Source organism: Agelaius phoeniceus, chromosome 20 (assembly GCF_051311805.1).
Source record: "Agelaius phoeniceus isolate bAgePho1 chromosome 20, bAgePho1.hap1, whole genome shotgun sequence".
Lineage (NCBI taxonomy): Eukaryota > Metazoa > Chordata > Aves > Passeriformes > Icteridae > Agelaius > Agelaius phoeniceus.
In genome coordinates this window covers 5,379,794-5,399,596 of record NC_135284.1, presented here as the reverse complement: position 1 = coordinate 5,399,596, position 19,803 = coordinate 5,379,794, and the positions used below count along the sequence as shown (strand labels likewise).

Genomic DNA, 19,803 nt, shown 5'->3' with positions numbered 1-19,803 from the left:
GTTCTCTCAAATGCCATTTCTGATATTTTAAGCTGGAGTTTGCTCTCAGACAGATCACAGGATGTGAGAGCACCCAGGTAGGGCTGCATTCAGCATCCTGCACTTGGTTGGAGTTGGGCTGATGCTGAACCTTTGCCCACTTTGGGTTGTGCAAGAAAACCTGAGTGTGTTCAAACCATTTTAATGTCACCCTGACATGAATTCTCAGCAATAAACTGAACTTGGGGATGGCAGGCTGAAGCATCTATAAATGTAATAATACAGAAAAATAAACTATTCAATGTAGAAAGTAGTAGTTTTATATACAACTATGTAGTTTTAGTAGTGTATGCTACTAAAGTATATATACTAAAGTAGTTTTATATACTACTATGATAACTTCTTTAATGTATTTGTGTGGCTCTTTAATACAGCCTTTGGAATTTGGACAACACAAGACAATTGTTACACGTGCTGTGACCATCAGGAAGGCTAAAAAATTAACAGTTCTCACTTAAAATCCAGATAACCTTTGAGGTGTGGAAGGAAATCTCACCATAACTGAGATTCTTTGTAATTCTTTGTAACTTCCATAGCCCCAGAGTTGCCCTGGGGTGAGAGCAGAGGGCCAGGCAGTTCTGCTCTGCTTTTCCTGGCAGCTCTGGGATGCTGAGGCTCTGTCCCCTCATTGTCTGTGCTGCCTTGAAGCTTAAGATTGGCACAAAAGTTCCACTTTTAAAAGATTTGTAACCAAACTAGCTGAAAGTGTGTTTAATTTTTGACTGTTTGTACAGCAAATCTGCTTTCTAAGAATTGGGACCTGCTGGGTTTCTTGGGGAGAAGAGCACAAGAGTATTAATAGTAAATTCAGAATTAGTCTGCAATTAAAATGATGAGTTTTGCACAGATGGCTGTGAGACTAGAAAGTGTTTTGGAGATGATATGAAATTATCCTCATTGTGGTGCCTCTTTCTCTGAGAAAACTGCTTGTGATGTGGTGATGGCAGGTCCCAGGTGAGTGACATCAGCACCATTCCTGCCATGTGCAGGGACAAACCTGAGCTGTGTCCTGGTTCAGCAGGGCCATTGCCTCTAGGACAGGAAACTTCCTGAAAATTGCACTTTCCTTGGAGTTTCCTGCTGCTGCAGGATGAGGATTGGCACTTTGTTACCTTGCTCAGTTCAGCTGCTAATGTGAAGCAAACCTTACATTTGTTTGCTTGGCTTGATGCTCCAAAAATCTGCTGGCAGATATCCCAGTGTGCTCTTGTGAGTTAAATTACCTTGGAGTAACAAAATAACTTCATATTTTCAAGTGACACTAATAAATAGGGTTCTCACTTGCTTTTACAAATAATGGCATGATCTGCCTCAGGGCATGGAATTAATGGTTTCTGGCACAAACACAATTGCTAATTTAATCTTTCCTCCTCCTTTTGCAGCAGCAGTTTTGTAGGGCTTGTGCTGCTTTCTGCCTTATCACTGGAAGGTTGAAAGTCACTTTGTAGGGATTTCAGGTGTTGGTTCAAAGTGTCACACTGTGCAAGAGCTGGGGATCTTGTGATGGTGCCATGCTCAGCTCGTGTGCTTGACAGATTTGGGTTCCTCCTGAGCTGTTGGAGGAGCAGCTGAGCCACAGATTTGTGTCCTGGTTCTTCTCCTGCTCTGATGCAGACAAAGTGAGTGGAACAAATCCTTGCCTCAGCTTTGTAGTGACCTTGTGTCCAGGTGACTGTGGTGCAGAGAGCTGCTAAAGCTGTCACTGGGGGAAGGAAATGTTTATGTGACAAAACAGCTCCAAACTCCAGCCCTGGGAAGCAGAGCTGGTGTTGAGTGCAGTTCCCTCAGCAGTTCCTGGTGTGTCAAACAACTTTAATCAGCAAGTGTGGGAGAAAGCTGTGCCCAGTGCTCCCCCTGTTGCTGCTTGGTTTTCCAGGAGAACAGCACATAAATCATGTCAGAATTTGTGTCCTTTTCTTTCCCCAAGAGCCCTGAACTGGAAATGCTGCTGGAAAGCAGGAGGTGGGCAAATAAGAGTTAATTAGTTTCCCTGTTTTACAGATGGGGTCGAGGATTCGGTCTCTTGGGTTCCATCTTTGGAAAGGACAGTGCAATAAATCAGTCCAACAGTGTTTTTGGCCTGGTGTTTTATATACTACAAATGCTACTTGGTAAGTATTCATTCACTTCAGAGCCTCAAAGCAGGGCTGTGGGCATGAAGGAGGAGAGCAATATCCATTGCACAATCTGCAGGAAACCAGATAAATGCTTCTGATTTTTCTATCTCGGGGTTTTTTTAGCAGCACTCTAATGATACATCTGTCCAAAGGGCTTAAAACCCAACTGATAACGAGAGTAATTGCATTTTCTCCTGATATGCTATTAATAATCCAAGTGTGAAGACAGTTTCTGTGCTGGTATTTTCACTCCAGTATATTTGGCATTGGATTGCATGGTGGAAAAGAGGGAGTAAAAATGAAATGGGCAAGTTTTGGAGGAGTAATGGAGAGAGCAGGCAAAAAAGTGCATGAAATATAATTTTATATATTTCTTGGTAACTCTGTGGTTTGCTACAAAGCTGTTAATCCTGACAGAAATAACCTGACCACGAATTTCCCTATAACTCAGGAATATGAGGATGGTTAATCCTACACACACTCCTTATCACAGGGCTGTCAGGCAGAGCTTTAGATATTCCTCTCCAAATACCCAGGTGGTGTTTTAACCAGAATTTTGTGGAACTGTTGCTGAGTGGCTGAGCTTGAATTCACTTTTGCCCTGTGTGTGGAGAGGGGTGAGTAACTGTGTCTCTCTTGTTGCAGGTATGACAGCAAGTGCAGTAGCAGCTCTAATCCTCATGACATCCTCCATAGTGTCTGTAGTAGGGTCCCTGTACTTGGCATACATTCTGTACTTCGTGCTGAAGGAATTTTGCATTGTCTGCGTGCTCACATATTTGCTGAACTTCATTCTCTTTATCATCAACTACAAACGACTAGTTTATTTGAACGAGGCCTGGAAGAGGCAACTCCAACCCAAACAGGAATAACCCCTGCTGGAACTTTTGACTGACAGTCTGAAGACCCAACTTCCATTTAAGTTTATTTTGCAGTAATTTTTTTATTCTCCATATCAGACACTTTTTGCCCCCCCCCTTTCCCACCTTTCCCCCTCACGAGAATCATAATGGAAATTTTGAATTATAAATTTCAAGGGGCCCCAGATAATTTCTCTGTGCTAATCTTCAGTTTCAATGCGGTTATGAAAGAAAGCTCTATAACAATCAAAGACAAGCTTTAACTTTACTTTGAAGGAGTTTTAGCCACAGCAAAACCTAGACTTTCTCTCTTCCCCCTCCACTTGTGAAGTGGGTAACACTTGCTATAAAATATCCTGTATATAAATTCAGGTATAACAAGATGTGATCATGACATGAAATATTCTAGACTAGCATCACCATATTTAATGTTGCCATGTTTACAATAAGTGTATTTTTTCTTTTTTTTTCTTTTTTTTCTTTTTTTTTTTTTTTTTAGCTGATGGACTTAGATTTGACTAGGACTTATACTGTAAATAAAATTAGAACTCTTGGTTTCATCCTTGGAGAACTCACTGTCCCCTGGGTTTGGTTAGGAGCTGTCAGAGGGTTCAGCTCAGAGTCGACTGACACGATGGAAGAAGTGACCTCTAAAGAACATGGAGTTGCTGCTCTCACTGTTGTGCTTTCACAAGAATGATGCTTGGGGTTGGTTCCATTTTTTCTTTTTTTTTTTTTTTTCTTTTTTTTTTTTTTTTTGTCTCCAGTAACAAAAATGGAATTAAAGCTGAAACCTGAAGTATGCTGATTAAACGACAACCTCATTAATTTCTGTACAGAACAAAAATAGCTTCATGTGGTCAATGAAAAGCTGATTTGCAGATTGGGGGTTGGATGAAGTGTTCTTTCAGAGGACTCCATTTCCAAGCAGAGCTGTTCCATTTGAAGCTGTGCTCAGCCACCCAGTGTTACTAATGTTTGATGTTCTGTGAATGCTGCAGTATAGAATTGCAATTTGCAGTGGAAACCACTGAGTGAGCAGGATAACCAAGCAGTGCACTGAAAAAGCAGTTCCTTAATTGATCTTGGTCAGGATCTTTGGTTTGTGCTATATTGGGAAATGAACTTTAGGCCTGACACACACACACAGAGAAGATCTCTTGGAAGGGCAACCTGTTTAATGGGATAAGTAAGTCAATGTGCTCCTGAAAATGAAATGTGATATAGTGCTATCATTGCTCTTTCTAAGAACTAATTGGGGAAAAAATATTAAACTGCAGATTTAAACAAAGGAACAAAATTGTACACATTGTTTCTGCACTCAGTATTCTAAGGCTGAATGTTAAAAGTGCCTTCTGTCTTCAAATCTTAAACCAAATACTTTGTGTTGAACTTGGCAGGCAGAAGTGTCCTTGCTTTAAAAATGAACAAACAAAATTCCCAGCAAACTCGCTGGGGATAGAAGAGTATTAAGAGATCTGGTTTTAGTTTTTAGACTGAGAAGTGGTAGCAGTATTGTTTTCAGTTTAATTTAAAAGGTTGATGTGATTTGGAAAAGTGAAATATTTGTGTTTCAGACTGTGTGACACCAAAATGTGTGGGTTCAGCTACTTTCTGTAATTGGTGCTGTGCTGCTTTTTGCCCTTGTCAGTTCGAAATATGAACAATTCCAACTGCATACCCATTTATTTAAAGAACTAATTTAACTCCTTTTAGCATTTTCATTCTCAAACATGAATGTCAGAGAGACACTTCCATTGTAAGTGATTTTAAACACTAAGGATAAACTTGACTGTGAAACGAGCAGTGTTTCCATAGAGCAAAACAAGGTTGGAGATCAAATTCACAAAATTAATATTTAAATTACTACTGAAATAATTCTGGTTTGCACCAAGGGTACAGGTGGAAACTGCTTTTCTGTACAGAGTTGTGTGGTGTGAGTAACATCTGTTGCATGTAACACTAAATGACTTGTCCCTCGTCTGACAGTTTTAGCCAACAATCCATTAAATGAGTTTTGTATTGACCAGAGTATAGTTAAAGCTTGTCTTGATGTTTAGTTCTGTCTCTCAAATGCCTTCCACTTTGATATTAAGGGGAATGAATGATGTTGAATTGGTCCCTCAAGGCTTGGCTTTGTTCTCTCCCAAGCCCTGAGGCAGTAGCAGTGTTTCATGTGTTGTATAGATTTTATTTCGATGCATTCCTGTGATCTACACTAAAGGCATCTTCTTTTCATCCAAGGAAGAGGTGAACATGTGCTGCCTGAAAGTTGCTCCTGTCTCAGAGCAAGCAGCCATGGAGACAAGTCTAATCCATGAGTACTTGGTCCAATTCTGGGAAAAAAAGAGGAGAAAAAGCCCCATCAGCTGAAAGTATTGTGTTGACTTCACTGTGTCTTGTGCTTGTTTGTGTGGGCATAGTCTGTTGATTCAGTTTGTTTAGTAAAAATGTTTAGGGCCAGATTTCCAGCAGTCCTTGTTAGTGTGCACATAGGGAGCAAATGGAGCTGGAGTTTGGGCTCTGGGAGAATTTGCAGCCACACTTTGTGCACAGCTTTGCAAATCTGATCCTTCATTGTGAACACTCTTGGCTTGTGTGCTTCCCTTGCAGTTCCTTTTTACTGGGAGTGATTTGCTAGAAATGGCCCTGATTTCTTCTCTTTCTCTCTCGTGCTTCAGAAATGCAGTTGGCCTGAATAAAGGGCAGAATTATCTTAGCAGGAGAAATTTGGACCTTTCTGCTTCCAGTTCTTTTGACTCTTTCCTTGCTGCTCCCAATGATAGAAACAGCATTTTCCTTCAGGAAAATGGGCTGTGATTGAAATCAGGAGTGCAGCTGTGCCCCCCTGCCTGCCCCAGCCAAAATGTGGTGGCAAATGTGTGCTTGATACTGGTTTTAATCCTTCCAAATCCAAAGGCAAATCCTAAAATTTCCCGGGGATGCAGGAGTCTGGGTAAAGGCAGGTGAATGATATTTGGGCTGGCAAGGGACAGGGGGTGTTACAGAGATCCTTGTTGTGGTTTCAGCACTCAGGAGAATGGAAGGGATAAAATTCACAGTATCCAAACAGAGGTTCTGAATTTGGGCTCTTCCTGCCCCTCTTTGGCTCTCTCAGAATCCCAAAATTCCTTTAGGATCATGGAATATTCTGAGTTGGAAATTTGACAGTGAGGGGCGGATTGGAAAGGCAACAAAACCTCATCCCAAACCCTGCTTAGGAATTTACCATTCCTGAAATCCTCTTACTGCAAGGTACTTGCTACTCTTTAAGGCCAGGGAGGAAATGAATATTCTTGGAAGTTTCTCCCAGTGAAACATTTGTGACACTGAGGCCAGTGAAACATTCCTGAGCACCTTTGGGATCTGAAGGGACAGCAGATCTCTGCTGAGGAGCTTTCTGAATGCTGGAGTTGGCATTTTTGTGCTGCTGTAGTCTCAGTTGTTCCAGGAGGTTGGTGAGGTGCTTCAGGCAGTTCTGCTCCTCATTTATGTGGGCTGAGATCAGAGCTTGGCTTTGGTTCTGCCAATGTTGTTTAAACTGGTCCAGAAAAGATATGAAGTATTCTGTTACCACAAAACTGTGTTAAGCATGGCCTAAATATTAGGTGTTTGTTCTGTATAGTATGTTCCATCAACTATTTATTCCCAGGGCTTTCAAATCCAACACCCATTTAAAATGGAGTCATTGGGCAGATGTTCCTTTTCTCAATATAGGCTGAGAGATTCTCTACTGGAGGTTTAGGATACAATTTTGCTAACAGGTAAAAAACAACCATGTAAATATGTATGAATTCTATTTGTTGCACATAACTTTTTTGGTAAAAAAAAAAAAAAAAAAAAAAGAAAAAAAAACCACCAACAAAAATAAATGTAGAAATTACCTGTGGATGTCTTGCTGCAATCATTCTTATGCTGCATTCATGCAGTCCAAACATAAGAGCTTGAATGAACCCAACCAGAGGCCTTTTTGGACTCAGTCTGAGCCTTAGAAACTGTTTTTAATGTCAGTACTGTAATTCTGTTTCTAGAAATTATACCAAGTCGTGTGGTTTTCCCCCAAGACCTTGTGTGTGTTTAGCAGTAGAAGGGTTAAAGCACTTGATTCTCCCCAGATCCCAGTTTTCCCAGTAGAATTCCTGCAGCTTTTGTCTGGCTGAGCATTGTGTGTAAAGGCTGAGCAGCGTTGACTTGAGGCTTTCAATGTTTACAGTTCTTTAAGCAAAAAAAAGAAACAAAAAAAAAAAAATCCCACCCAATCTTGTGATTTTTATCACTTTCTGCTTTATTGGGGCTGCTCAAAGCTGGTCCCACAGACCACAAAATCCCTGGAAAAAGGGCTGGAGTGTCCCTGGAATTGGGGAGGGAGCTGCTGGCAGGGTTGGGTTCATTGAGAACAAGCAGGAATTAACCCTCAGATGTGTGCTCAGATTTTGGGGGAGCTGAGCTGAGCCCTGCTTTGTAAGGAGTGACCAATGTCAAATCCTCATCTGTGTTTTGGTCAGGTTTGTTGAAATTGAAGAAAATGAGTTTTTAAAGGATGATGGAGAAGTTGAAGTGACTTTCAAACACTGCTAGTTGGCAGTACCATGGTGTGCTTGAACAAATGTCCTTTTATTGTGCATAGAGTTTTATATTCTGGGGGTTTAGTTCTAGAGAACATCTAGGCCTAGCACAGTGTGAGGAATGCTGTAATGTTGTTTCTTTTCCCTTAAAAACACAAGAAAAATTGTTGTGGAGTCTGCAGTGAACATCTGTGTCCTTATTGTGCTGGGGCAGGGTGGAAGGTGCTGTTGGTTCCTCGTGTACCACCTCTGAAGGGAACAGAATTTGGCCAGCACACAAGAGAAAAGCAAATATTTCCTTTATATGCTCAGATTTGGTCACTTCCCTGAGGCACAGAGAGGCAGCTGCAGAGCAGGAGCCATGGCACCGCTTCCACCCAGAATCTGTGAATTCCAATAACCAAACTCCAGAACTGGAACTTCCCAAATGCATTGGGCAGCCTCTGCTTTTGTTATTCTGCTCCTTGTGCTGCTGCTTTTGGGAAGTTTGCAGGTTAAATATTCTGAGTTTTGCTGAGTGCTGGTGAGATCCATGCCTGGCTAAAGCCTGGCCTAGGCTGCTGTGCAGGCCTAAAGGGACAGCACTGCAGCAGCACAGGGATTGATCTACACCTGGCCCAGAGGGCTTCAGGCCACTCTCAGAAAGCTTTGGAACAGAATTTCCCTCTGGGCTGCTCTTCCTGTGGTGATATTTAATATGAAGGAAGCCCTTCCACATGGAAGTGGCATTGTTGGACACAGTTTGTGTCTGACAGTGGCAGTTTTGGTACTGTAAAATAAATAGATTTCAAGTTGATTTGATGTAGTCCCTCCCTCTGTAACATTCCACCTTGCTGCTGGAACAGGAATTCCAGGCTCTCTGTTGGAGGGTGGTGGGTGGCTCACAGCCCTCCTGGCTGCTGGAATGCTCAGGATTTCTCACACATCCATCCTGTCAGGCCAGAGCAGCTGCACACACTGTGCTCCTCTGCAACCCTGTGGACAGTTTGCTGTGATCTCAATAGTGTTAACTCTTAGGGGACTTTAACTGGAAAACCTCATTTGCTTTAGAGGGATTTGATGTTCATTTAGAGTAACTTAGATTTTTTTAAGTTCAGCATTGAGTTGTATCATGTAATATTTGTAATTTTTTTTGTCATAAACAGATACCTCAGTCAGGATTTCTTAACTTTAGCTCCTTGAAAGCGAATATTTGTTTTCCTGCCTGGAAACAAGAAGCCTCCAGAGGTGGCTGAGCAGTGGAAACAAAAGTTTCTGATCTGCTTTTGCATCACAGTAACTACTTCAGGTGGACTAGAAATCGCACTGGACTTGCAAGACTTCAATCAGGCATAAAACTTATTTAAACAGAGATTTAATAACGAGTTCAGCATAATCCCCAGGCACTAAAGCCTTTGTTTTCATTTTAGGAAGAGGGAATGTGATGTTATTGCAGGAGGAAGACAGCTTGATTCATTTGCAATCCTCCAGTACCTGTCCCTAAGGACAAAGGCAGCGGCTTTGGGCTGGCGCTGGCGGGTGAAGATTCCCTTCTTGTTGCCCAGAACTCGTGTGGTGCCTGCAGAGAAGTTAGAAAATACAGAAATGTAGAAAGCAGGCTCTGCTGGGAGCTGTTACAATGGAGGTACTAAATCAGGCCACGTGGAAGAGACCTCTGCACTTTGTCTGCACAGTCAGGGGAGCCGGGCAGGATCCGTGGATGGGACAGGGCAGTTCAGCTGCAGCTCCTGTTCTACAGCTGCTGGGCTGGGACACTCACTGGGGTGTGCCCAATCCTCAGAGTTACATCTGCTGGAGATTGGCTCCACCTTCAGAGTGGATGGAGGAAATGGTGGTGACCTTTTACTGTCCTGTGTGGTGTCTGGATCCTTTCTTCCTGCTTCAGTTTTTGTAGGAAATGAGAGAAAAGGATTGCAACAGGTAGAGAGCCTGGAACTGCATCTGTGTGTGACCTTGTCTACGTTTTCTCAATTCTTTTTGATGCTGCTTTTCTGGGCACTGCCATCCCTGAGCTTTCCAATGCCTGTCCTGGTGCTCTGCAGGGTATTTTAGTGCTGTTCTCCTTCTCCCTGACTGCTCACCACTCAAACCACTGCAGGTGGCATAAGCAGAACAGGTTCATTGTTAGATCTGAGTTGAGATTGTTTCATTTCTGTGAATTAAGGAATTTCCCTTCCTTTGTGACTGCACTTATCTATTAATAATGGATGGGGTGTCATGGTGAGCCAGCTGTGTGCCATTGTGGCATCTGCTCCTCTGCTGCTGAACCTCTACCAAGTAAATTATGATTATTTAAGGTGCTCTGTTCCCAGGGCAGCTGCAGGGGACACTGGAAGCAAGTGAGATGTCCCTGACAGCTGCCTGAAGCTCTGAATTGAGGGTGGCTAAAAACCAGGAGCAACTGGGTCCTCACAAGCTTCCCCTGTGCATTGTCCCATGTTCCTGGGAGCATCTGTGCAGGAGGAAGGGTGAATTAAGCACAGGCAGGGCCTTCCAAGGTCATGCTGGATTTTGTGACAAAACCTGGTGAACACAGGGCCTTCAGCACAGTGTTTGTGTGGCACAACCACTAAACTCCCAGGGAGGATGGAAAGGTTTAGAATATAAATAAAATCTCACCTTGATTGGTCATGAAATCAGCAAAATTCCAGATGAGCTCCCCAACCACGTACTCCTTCCTCTTCTTGTCCAGCACAGAGTGGTACTCCCTGAGCAGGGCCTGCTGGTACTCCTCACTGAACATCAGGGGAGGGTCCTGCAGCCAGGAGAGAGGCTCAGGGCACAAACAATCCCACTCCCAACTATCCCTGACCAGCAGCTCTGGGGCTGCCTGCTCTGCTGGCTGGGCTGCATTAACCTGCAGCACAGAACTCCAGGTATTCCCAGGGGGAATTCCCCTGGTGGCTTTGTCATGACAGGGACAGGAGTGCCACCCCCCTGCATGGGACAGCACCAGGAACCTCCATTCTCCAGGCTCTGCTCTCATTTAAGCATTTTCTAGCACTTCCAAGGACACATTTTGGAGTCCTGTTTAGCAGACAGAGTGAGTGGCAGAGCTCTCTGGTTTTGGTGGAGCAGGATCCCAATCCTGGAGCCTTTTGGACACTCCCAGCTAAAGCATCTCCCAGCAAAGCCAGGCCCAGTGGTGCCAGCCTCTCCCAGTTACCATTTTCTGCCTTCTAAGAGCTGTTTCCACCACAACACTCACACTGTGCAGCCCAGGCACTGAGTCTGCTCCATATTCACTCTGGATAATGGGTTTTTGGTAGGTTTTATACCAGTTCTCAAACTGGGCTGTGAGTTGGAGTGGGATCACTTCCAGGTGGCCTGGGTCATGGTACCAGGAGAAGTAGCTGTTCACACAAATCACATCCACATAGGGAGCCTGCAAAAAACAAGGTGAGAGTGTTTTGGCACAGACTTCAACCTTCTCTTGTAAATCTAAATCCTCCTTTGGGTTCAATTAATGGAATCCAGGTTTATTACACATAGAACTAATTGTTTCCCCCATCACTCAGGCTCTCCAAATATAATCTCTTTCCCAGAAAAAAAAAAAAAAAGGATAAATTTAATGAGCTAACAGCATTAATTTGGCATTTTTCTTACAGATTAGGAAGTCACAGCAAAGAGTTAGACAAGATCAACACGTTTCATTCTCAGGTTTGTTAGAAGTTTTTTTGTTTCCAAGATGTCTCTGGCTTGCTGGTACATTTAGATGTACTTTTTCTTTTTGAGTATTGGAATGTGATTATCAAGTGAGTGGTCAAATATTTTGACTAGCAACTAAATTTTGTGCATCAATGGTGCAATACTAAGACTAAAGCATTCTGCAAGTTATTTGCCATTTCTACCACATGGACAGTGTGATAAAAGGGCACAAAGCCCCCTCAAAATAAAGTGATGTTGTATGTAACTTGTTCAATGTTCTCTTAACATGTTTTGTAATAAAAGAAAAAAAAAGTTCTAATATCACATCAGTGTATGAGAGATCTGTTCTCTGGGTGTTTGCCTGGGCTCCTCCAGTTGGGCAGAGTGGGAATGGGATATCCAAAAGCAGATTCCTGCTGGGCTCCTTCAAATTTAAAGCCATCAGAGGTTTGTTTTCTTTTCTGGAGTGGGGAGGAAAAACCTCAGAGTTGCAGCCATTCCTGCTCATTAGAGGACATTTTAGAAGAAATCCAAAGTGTAACCTGGATCAGGGATGTGTGGCAGCACCAACTCACCTGCTAGGAGTGATTATTGTACAAGGATCTACCTCTACCCTGGAAACAAATACAGGTGTTAAAAATCCTTGGTGCATGCTATGAAAGGCCCAAAAATCCAAGGAAAGTGCATTGTGATCATTTATCCAGCTCCAGGGCTTTAATTGTGGGGCTGGAGGAGCTTTTAGATTATTCAACACAAACAGACATCTGCCAAAGAAGATCTAGAGCAGTTGAAAGCAGGAATTAAAGCAAAGCTTCCTTCCTTTAGACTTCCACAAGGGTTGTGAGCATTTTAAAGAGGTTTAAGCTTTGGCTTAATTGCAAGTGAAAATCCTGAGCATTAGTAAACAGAATCAATGGCATAGCAAAGCATGACAATATTAATGGAATCCAGGGGCATAATCCTGCACACAAAGAATTGTTCTCTCTTACAGATCCTTTTTTTTTTTCTCCAGCTGGACTACAACTACAGGATAAGGTGATTTCTACTAGAGACAAAAATGTAATTTTTCTTTAGCCTTTCCCTGCTAAATATCTCCAGTAAATTTAGATAGGAGTGGCGGGGGGGAAGGAATACAAAACAAGTGACAAGAGAAGGAAATTTAATGTGTGAATTTTTAAAAAAAAGAAAGAAAGAAAAAGCTAGAAAATAAAGCAAACTTACACCATGATCAAGAGCGTAATTAACATCTGTCACAAAGGTGACTGGTCTGGAGGGGTCGAGAGCTTTAGTGTGAGCTATCACTGTCCTGTTTGCAAACAGTAAAGCAAGAGTTCAACAACAGCATGGAGCAGCACAGCCCCCTCTCCCCAGGCTCTCTGTCCTTCCACCCCCCAGACTGAGCTGCTTTTGATTTAGCAGCCAGAGCTGGAATGAAATAAAGAGAATATCTGTCACCAAGAGGTTGCTACGGCACCTGAAAAGGAGCAGAGTGGAAGCACACCAAGCACAGGCACGTGGGTGGTGCCAGCAGCTCAGAAGGTGGAGGGACAGTTGAGTTTGAGGACAAAACTGTAAAAAGGGCAATAGGAAGTCTCTGAACAACTCCTGGGATGTTCCTGAGGAAGCCCTGAGTGAGGGAGATGGGACAGAACGGGAGAGTCAAGCTGTGCTGCTGCCCTGGCTTTGCAGGAGGGTGGTGGAACCTCCTGAAGAATGAAACTCACAGTTCTCTCTTAATGCACCTCAGCTCCCAGGGACAGTCTGCTGCTGATTACACAGCTGCCTCTGGGCTACCCAAAGCTTAAATCTCTTGAGAAACAAACCAAGGGGGCTGCAGGGACTCAAAGCAGTGGCTTTGAAGTGGGAAGCCACAGGACAAACCAGCAGCATTGACTGCAGAACCTTGTGTTCAGAATGAAAGGCCAGTTATTTTACAGCTTTGCTGGAAATCTCACAGGACTCAGCACCCATCTTCCAGTGCTAACAAGGAACATTCCATTCTCACCAGGTCTGGTTTTACTCAACCCTCAGCTCAAGAAGAGATGCTCAAACCAAGTGGACTCCTGGGAATTTTGTGGAGCCTTGGTGGGTCTGAACCAACACGTTGGGACAGTTCTGAGCATCGGTTTCACACGCGCAGCAGTTCCATTTTAGTTTGCATCCACAGGTTCTCAAAAAATTCCAGGGTTCCCAAAAAATGCCTGCCCTCCCTTTACTACCTCTCTGAGCCATCCCAAAGGAAGAAGAGGCATCATCTGCCAGGAGATGAGGAGCAGAGGCACTTACTTGAAGTAGTGAGCAGCTGGGGGCAGCTCTGAGGCCGGCTCGTTGGCCACTGACCACATGACCACGGAGGGCCTGTTCTTATCCCTGCGCACCAGCTCCTCCATCACTGCCAGGTGGTGCTGCAGGGACCTGTTCCCAAAGCTCTCTCTGCAAGGCAGAAGGAGGGGAGGGTGTGAAATCCATCCATTCCCCTGGGAAAACTCAGCACAGCAGGTGCTGGGGATGGCTGTCACTATAGGACACGAAAGAGCACAAGAGCACACTGCTGCTCTCTGGGTGGAGAAAAAGAAGGGAGGATTATTTTCTGACTCCAACATTTATAGTTTTCCAAAAGTGACAGTGGATTGGAGGGTGACAGTGCCACCTCTCCAATGACACTGGACAAACTAACAGTCCATCAAATTTCTCCTCCTCCATAAAGGAATGCAAAACAATGAGTTATTTACAGAAAGCGTGTGAGGAAGTTCGCTACAAAAATGTTAACATCAGAAAGCTTAAAAAATCTTAAAAAATTAAAGTGACATATGGCTTCTGCCTCATTTCCCCAAAGTTTACTGCACAGTTCAGGGCCATGGTTTGGGCTCATTAATGGAGCCATGTGGCAAAATGTGGCAAAGTGCCCTCATCATGAGGCATTGCCCAACATCATGAGGCACCACGGGTGGCGCAACGGGACATTTCCAAACAGAACAAAGTACTCCCACTATCAGCACTGAGGACAGAAGTGTAAGAGCAGTAAAGGGACACTGGGGAGCAGCTGAGAGGGGAGCAGAGGGGCGAGGGCAGGGCGTGCTGGCAGCTCTTACGGCAGTTTGATGCCCACCCCCGGGCTCTCGTCGATGACGGCGATGCCGTAGGCGTCGCACAGGTCCATGATCTCCTCAGCGTAGGGGTAGTGGCTGGTGCGGAACGAGTTGGCCCCCAGCCAGCGCAGCAGGTTGAAATCCTTCACAATCAGGGGCCAGTCCAGGCCTTTGCCACGGATCTGGGGGGAGAGAGAGCAACCAGCCCTTGTGAACAGAGCTCCCCTGCCCAGGGTGGGGAACCCGACAGCCACTGCCACTGCCACAGTCAGAGGGGTTTGGGTTGGAGGGGACCTTAAAGCTCTTATCATTCCACCCCTGCCATGGTTGCTCCAAGCCCTGTCCAACTGGCCTGGAAGGCTTGCAGGGATGGGGCAGCCACAGCTTCTCTGTGCAATCTGTGCCAGGGCCTCCCCACCCTCACAGCAGACTGTCTGTCTGTCTGTCTGTCAGCATGTCTGACTGAAAGCTGTGCTGGGAGATGTTTCAGTGTCTCCACCAGCACATCCATGTGCCCTGAGGGATGGCAGGACCAGGCATGGTGTGGGTGGCCCCTCAGTGCTTAGCCTGGCAGGAGGGTGTGAGAGGAGAGGGGAGGGGAGCAGCACAGGTGCCACCTGGGCAGTGTGAGCTGAGGTGGCCCTGGGTGTCACACTCACGTCTGCATCCTCGTGCTTGTTGACCCCGTGGAAGTAGAAGGGCCGGCCATTGATGAGGAACTGGCTGCTGGTGACGTGCACGGTGCGGATGCCCACGGGCAGCGTGTACACGTCCTCCAGCAGGGCCCCATCCAGCTGGGCCTGCATCCTCACCTGTGTGTCCAGGGAACAACGGGGGGAGCCCTCACAGGGATGCCCAGGGCTCCCTCCCCTGGCTGGGAGGGAGATTCTGGCCCCACATCCCTTCCCAGCCCTCAGCACACAGCCTGCTCCTCACTGCTGCTGCTGGGGGGAGCTGGGTCTGACTGAACAAAAATACAAATCCAAGGTGTGGAAGCCGGAGGATGAAGGATGAGCCCCTGGATGTCCCTTTTTGCTCATCCCAAAAAACTTCAGTGTCTTTTCCCCATGGCATCCCCCCAGGCCATTTCTGTGCCCTTGATGCCAGGCAATGACTGCCACATCCCCTGCTCCCAGGTGTGACCCTGAGCCCCTGGAGACTCAGAGCAGCTCATCCTCCCTGATTTCTGCACCTGAACACCAGAGCAGCTCATCCTCCCTGATTTCTGCACCTGAACATCACCACTGATCCTTAACTCCCACAGCATCTCCCAGGCTCCAGCTGTTAACTCATCATCTCCCCAGAGGGGATGGACTGGACCCTCACTCAGCAGCTCAGAGCACACTCCAGCAATGCCCTTCTCCCTGCCAGCCCCTTCAGAAGCTGCCAAAGCTTGATTTGATTAGTGCTTAATTAGCAGAGCCACTCTGGTCACACGCACAGGGCCCCTGAGAAGAGGACAGGCCATATGGCAGTGCCTTAACCCCATTAAACACACCCCCAGAGGAGGAAATGCCACTTTACCTCCAAGGAGTACAGGTATCCAGGGTTCTCGTGCATCAGGTAAGGCCACCAGAGGTTGGGGCTGAGGACTTTGAGCTCTCCCACTGGGCCATCACCTGTAGCCACCACCTTCCCCTCCTGGTCACGTAAGCTCAGGGACAAGGAATTGGCTGTGCTGCCAGCCACTGACACCTGATACTGCACCCTGGCTGGCTCAGAGGAAACAAAAAACAATCAGAGACTGCAGGAGACAGCTCAGCCTCAGGAAAAGCCACTAGGAAACAAATTCAATCAGACCAGTGCAGGATGTTTTCCCTTTGGCTGCCCTTGGCACCTCCATTTGGAGCCTGAGGGAGCTGCTCTGGACCTACCCACACTGTCTGATGAAGTGGTTGTCACAGTGATGTCATCGATGTAGGCAGCAGGAGTGGTGTAAAGCACAACTGGGCGGTGGATCCCAGCATAATTAAAGAAATCAAACTTGGTGTTCTGCACAAAATAGTTCTTGGGGTACCTGAGTGAGCAAGACGGGGGCAAGGCTGCATTACACTTCACTACACAGCAGAAGGCAGTGCAAAATAATAATAATAATAATGTAAAATATCTTTATGACAGGCTGGATCTGTCTGTCAGCTGCTGCACTGAAGGATTTTGCAGTTAACAAAGAAGTTAACAAAGATCTTCATCCTTCAGGAGAGTTGCAGCTCCCAGCTGAATCCAAGCTTCTCAAACCTGCCCTGGATTCAGCCTGGCAAATCACCCAATCAGAGCCCCCTGGGCACAAAACAGATGCAATAACTCACTGCTGACTCCTCACAACACCACAGCTTAAACTCCTCACAGCTCCACCATAAAGACAACCCCATGGAGGCATTTCTGAACCAGCAGCTGGACAAACTGCCCCCCTCTCCCACACCCTGCAGTAAAACAGCCCAGAACTCACCTTGATCTGTCAGCCATGTACTGGATGGAGCCCGGGGGCAGCGTGTGGGGGGTCAGGGTGTTGTTGAGGGCCACAGTGATGCGGCACAGGGAGCCTGGGCTGCCCTGCACCACGCTGCTGATGTCAGCCTCAAAGGGCAGGTGCCCCCCTTCGTGCTCCACCACCTGCACCCCGTTCACCCACTGCAAGGAAAAACACCAAAAAAAAGGGGTTATTGGGATTTTGGGGTCAGCAGAGCACGGGGAAGGGAAGCCTGGTTATGAGGAACACCTGGGCTCTTGATCCTCAAAGGGTCTTTGAGGGATCAGCCTTGATCTTTGAGGGATTCCCTCTGCTGGGAGCTAGGTCACATCAAGTGTCACTGAGGGACACAGTGTCACACACATGTTTTATGGAAAATCCTTTCCTTAGGATTTTTTGCTCCTGAGAAGCTGAGAGGCCTCAGGAACAGAATGTAACCAATGGTTATCTGCTGCTGTGGAATGCAACAGGTGGGTCTGGGATTGTTCTCATGTTGGTTGTTTCTAATTAATGGCCAATCACAGCCCAGCAGTCCCAACTGTCTCGGTCAGTCATGAGATTTTGTTATCATTCTTTTTCTATTCTTAGCCAGCCTTCTGATGAAATCCTTCCTTCTATTCTTTTAGTATAGTTTTAATATAATATATATAATGAAATAATAAACCAGCTTTTTGAAACATGGAGTCAGATCCTCATCTCTTCCCTCATCCTAAGATCCCTGTGAACACCACCACAACACAGTGTGGGGCAGATCCATTAATCAGGAAATGTTTAATTACCAACCCCAAAACTACAGCATCAGAGAAACTGGAATTCATTCTTGCTGGGGGAAAACGGGTATGAGCTCAGAAGGGGATGCAAAATCGAGGCAGGGACGCATTTGCTGAACAAACCATAGAACTGCCTTTAGTCCAGCCTAATTTAGGAAGCAATAATTGGCCCCAATTTAGGGCCGATCCCCCGGCACGTACCACGATGGAGTAGTAATGGGCGCTCCCAAAGCGCAGCACCACCCTGGGGGCGGGATCGCCCTGCAGCCAGCGCAGGGGGAGCAGCACCTCCTTCTCGTACCACACCCAGCCGATGAAATTCTCCAGGCTGGGGTCCTGCGTGATGTCGTTGAAGCTGGCAGGCACCGGCATGTCAATCACGGGGCCGGTCTGGCAGGAATGGCGTGGCAAAGGAAGGAACAGAGAGGTTTTAAAAATGAATTTTACTACTGGAGGCGTCCCCTTCCAGTGACAGCCTTACAGTGCCTTTGCCAAGGGGAAATACCTGGGAAAAGCTGTTTAAAAACTGCTGAGATCTCTCACAGCTCCTATACAAGCCCTGATTAGCACCAGGCACATGAACCTGCCTGTTCCTACAGGAAGCAGCTGCTGCTTTCTATTCCCCTCCTGCTGTACAATGAAATGTTTTCATTAATGGCCCTGGCATCATGGAATCATAGAAGTGAGGAGGGAAAAACCCAAGCCCAGGTTGTTGTTTCAGTGCAATTTTTTCCTGCACAGCTCCAGAGCAATGTGGGAGTTGTGGTGCTGTTTGTCAGCTAAGAGCTGTAGTAAGAGTGTAACAAAATAATAGATATTTTGGGCAGTAACGGATATTTTGGGATATTTTTCTCCCCGTGGAGACTGTTTGGGATCAGCCCAGCCTTTCTCACTGCATGAAACAACAGAGATTCCTTGGAATTCCAAGAGAATCCATTCAGTTGCTTATTTCAACATGAAGATTAGAGGGAGGCAGTGTCACAGTACATTGAATATTGAGGAATCCAGATGCTGTTGCCAAACAGAGCTGTTCATTTTCAGCACTTTCTGCACTCAGGATGTTGCACAAAGGAGTTCTGCAGTTCTCCTTCCCTGAGGAAGCCTCAGGAAATGGAATGAGGAAGGTCTGGGCACCCAGGGTGGGCATCATGTGCGTGGCTGACTCAGCACTGCCACTGCAGAGCCCGGTGCCCTCATCAGAAAATCCGAGCGGGAAAATCCTTGGATGGGCAAGAGGATTTTCTAGAATCTGATGCAGGAAAACCCTTGCCTGGGCTGGCCAGAACCTGAGTGTCCTTCAGGGAGATTCTCTGAGCTCTAAAACAGGTTGAGTGCACCCATCTAAGCCTCTCTTTGAAGGGACACAGCTCAGGATTCCTCTCCTCTGCAAAACCTCCAGCAGCACAGTGCCCTTCAGCTCTTCTCTCCTTCCACAACCCAGCAACAAAATCGGCCAAAAGGCTAAAACAGAAATAATGAACGACTTATACATTTTATGCATAAAATCCCTAACTCCTTTCTGTCAGGCAATGCAGTTATTTCCAAGCGGATCTCAGTCACACCAAAACTTTTCTACCAGCACTCTGAAACTTTGGAATAAACAATTCCCAGTGCCCTTCCAGGCACATCTGTGCTGATTCTGTGCTGCTGGAAGCTCAGAGCTGTGCAAGGCTCCTGGAGGTGAATGGGGCTCATTCAAAGGGTGTCTACCTTCGGAGGGCATCATCAGGGGCTGCTAATTAGGAACCGCCCCAAGAACAGTTCGGAGCAGGGTCAGCTGCTAATTAGGAGCTGCCTCAAGAACAACCTGCGCAGGGCCAGCACCGTGAGGAGAACGGCAGCCCGGTGGGGAAGAAAGCAGGGAAAGAGGAAAAGAGGAAGAAAGAAGAGGAGCCCCTACAGCGGGCCGGAGCCCTGTTCTGAGGGGAAGGAGCGCAGCCCGTGCCCGGGGACGGGCAGCGCCCGCCCCGCTCCCCGCTACCTGCCGGAGCGGCCGCCGGTACCAGCGCTGCGCGAACCCGGCGTCCCTGCCCGGAGACAGATCGGCGCGGAAGCTCCAGAGGCCGCCGAGCTCCCTGCGCTCTCGGGAGGGGGTGTCCCGGGGCTGCAGCATCCCGGCGGCACCGGCCGCCAGCCCCGGGAGGAACAGCAGCAGCACCGGCAGCATCAGCAGCGTGCACAGACCGGCCCCGCCGCCGCCTGCGGCCGCCAGCGCCATCTTGGCTGTGGGCAGGGCCCGCTGAGGCTG

At 46.6% G+C, this 19,803-nt stretch overlaps 2 protein-coding genes across 2 annotated transcripts in view; one reads left to right on the top strand and one right to left on the bottom strand.

Moving 5' to 3' along the window:
• VKORC1L1 (vitamin K epoxide reductase complex subunit 1L1) overlaps positions 1–11,553 on the top strand; it is a 19,863-nt gene extending 8,310 nt beyond the window's left edge. The window contains exons 2-3 of the mRNA XM_054647102.2: positions 2,041–2,150; positions 2,802–11,553. Coding sequence (XP_054503077.1) covers positions 2,041–2,150; positions 2,802–3,028 — 337 coding nt within the window. The 3' untranslated portion in view covers positions 3,029–11,553. The remainder of the gene's footprint in view (positions 1–2,040; positions 2,151–2,801) is intronic.
• GUSB (glucuronidase beta) lies at positions 8,920–19,803 on the bottom strand. The gene is made up of 12 exons (XM_054647006.2): positions 19,537–19,803; positions 17,757–17,945; positions 16,765–16,946; positions 16,193–16,335; positions 15,843–16,030; positions 14,978–15,130; positions 14,322–14,500; positions 13,516–13,662; positions 12,451–12,535; positions 10,790–10,966; positions 10,201–10,336; positions 8,920–9,139 (listed from the first exon to the last, which is right to left on the bottom strand). The coding sequence occupies exons 1-12, from the start codon at positions 19,771–19,773 to the stop codon at positions 8,982–8,984; spliced, it is 1,974 nt and encodes a 657-aa protein (XP_054502981.2). The 5' UTR covers positions 19,774–19,803; the 3' UTR covers positions 8,920–8,981.

Coding starts and splice junctions, on each gene's coding strand:
- GUSB (XM_054647006.2), bottom strand. CDS start 19,773: ATGGCGCTGGCGGCCGCAGGCGGCGGCGGGGCCGGTCTGTGCACGCTG. Junction 17,946..19,536: donor ACCGGCGGCCGCTCCGGCAG/GTAGCGGGGAGC, acceptor CATTCCTGCCAG/ACCGGCCCCGTGATTGACAT. Junction 16,336..16,764: donor TACATGGCTGACAGATCAAG/GTGAGTTCTGGG, acceptor TTGCTCACTCAG/GTACCCCAAGAACTATTTTG.